Source organism: Acanthisitta chloris, unplaced genomic scaffold, assembly GCF_000695815.1.
Source record: "Acanthisitta chloris isolate BGI_N310 unplaced genomic scaffold, ASM69581v1 scaffold22397, whole genome shotgun sequence".
NCBI lineage: Eukaryota > Metazoa > Chordata > Aves > Passeriformes > Acanthisittidae > Acanthisitta > Acanthisitta chloris.
The window spans coordinates 1-1509 of NW_008682321.1; the positions used below are offsets into that span (position 1 = coordinate 1).

Consider the following 1509-nt stretch of genomic DNA (forward strand, 5'->3'; position numbering starts at 1 on the left):
TGCTGCCCTCTGTTCCTGCCTCTCCACCTCACCAGGAAAGCCCATGCCCACCACGCAGAGCTTCGCTCTCGACCCCAAGTATGCCACCCCCAAGGTCATCCAGGCTCAGGGCAAAGACTGCTCCAAAGGGCCCTGCATCCTGCCCATTGTGAAGGATGGGCAGAAGGTCAGCAACACCCACTACTACCTGCTGCCCGAGCGCCCTGCTTACCTGGACAAGTACGAGAAGTTTTTCAAGGAGGCTAAAAGCCCTGAGGAGTTGTCAGCATCCCGCCTGGTCACCACAGCCACCGTCCGTCCCATGGTGCAGCAGCCACTGCCAGACTGCAAGGCCAACTTTTCCTCCAACAACAGCAACCCTGGGTCCAAGTGCCTGGTGAAAGCCTCCTGCAGCCTCCAGAAGATCATCTACGATGGACCAGATGTGTGCCGTCCTGCTGACAAGATCCGACTGGTAAGCAGCATTCCCAGCATCCATAAGCTCTAAGAGGGGACATGTTGGCCATGGGCTCACTTGGGCAAGAGGTTTCCCCATCGTGTGCCTCGGTTTCCCCAAGTTCAGTCCCAGGGAGTTGGCTACAAGGGGGCCCCAGATGTGCAGGGGGACATAATTGTCACTGTTAATGCCAAAATGGGAATTGAAGGCCTTTTTAACCCAGATTGGCTCTATGCAAGGTCCTGGGGAGGGTGAAGGTCGCTGTCACTACGGTCCCCTTGGGCTCTCCAGGCTGGGGTTACGGTGATCCACCTAAGCCCAGGAGAGACTGAAGTTCCCAGGCATGAGACTGATCCCAGCTCCAGGCTGATAGTGCTTCCCAGGGCAGAGCCAGGGTTGGGGGCAGCCCTCGTGTGCCCCTGTTTCACAGGCTCCTCACCACCCAGGGGTGGTGGCAGATGCTGACCATAAGCTTCCCCCCAGGTGCAGGAGGCAGTGCATGGTGTGACCACCGAGGAGTGCCAGGCAGCCCTGCAGAACCATGGCTGGAACTTCCAACGGGCCATCCAGTACCTGAAGGTATAGTATACCCCTGTTCCCTTGCCCCTGCTCCCACAAGTGCAGTGACACCCCTGTCACCCAGGCTGTTCCCTGTCCCCTTGCAGGTGGAGCAGCTCTTCTGCCTAGGGCTGAAGTCCCGCGTCGAGTGCCACCGGGTGCTGGAGATGTTCGACTGGAACCTGGAGCAGGCCAGCTCCCCCCTCCTCGAGCCTTACAGCACTGCCCGCCAGAAGTAGGGACATGGGTGGTTTTTTGTGGAGGAGTTCTCCGTGCCAGACTGCTCTGGGCCAGCTGGCACCATCACCCTCCTGAGCTCATGTCCTCTCCTCTCCTCTCCTTACAGGCGGTGACAGCGGGGACAGGGCGAGCTGCATTGGATCCGGAGCAGGCATCTCGCCACGGGGCTGGTGTTCCCCATCCACCCACACAACCTGCTGCTGGACTCTGGACTGAGCCCCCACCTGGGGGGTGGGGACATCCCAAAAGGGAGCCTGCCCAGCGCCCCAGACTTC

General features: G+C 60.0%; 1 protein-coding gene across 1 annotated transcript; it reads left to right on the forward strand.

Annotated features, from left to right (window-relative positions):
• The first annotated feature begins 43 nt into the window (after positions 1-43).
• On the forward strand, positions 44-1378 carry LOC103805833 (activated CDC42 kinase 1-like). Its single transcript, XM_009078495.1, has 4 exons — positions 44-454; positions 920-1015; positions 1102-1229; positions 1341-1378. The coding sequence occupies exons 1-4, from the start codon at positions 44-46 to the stop codon at positions 1345-1347; spliced, it is 642 nt and encodes a 213-aa protein (XP_009076743.1). The 3' UTR covers positions 1348-1378.
• Positions 1379-1509: the final 131 nt, after the last annotated feature.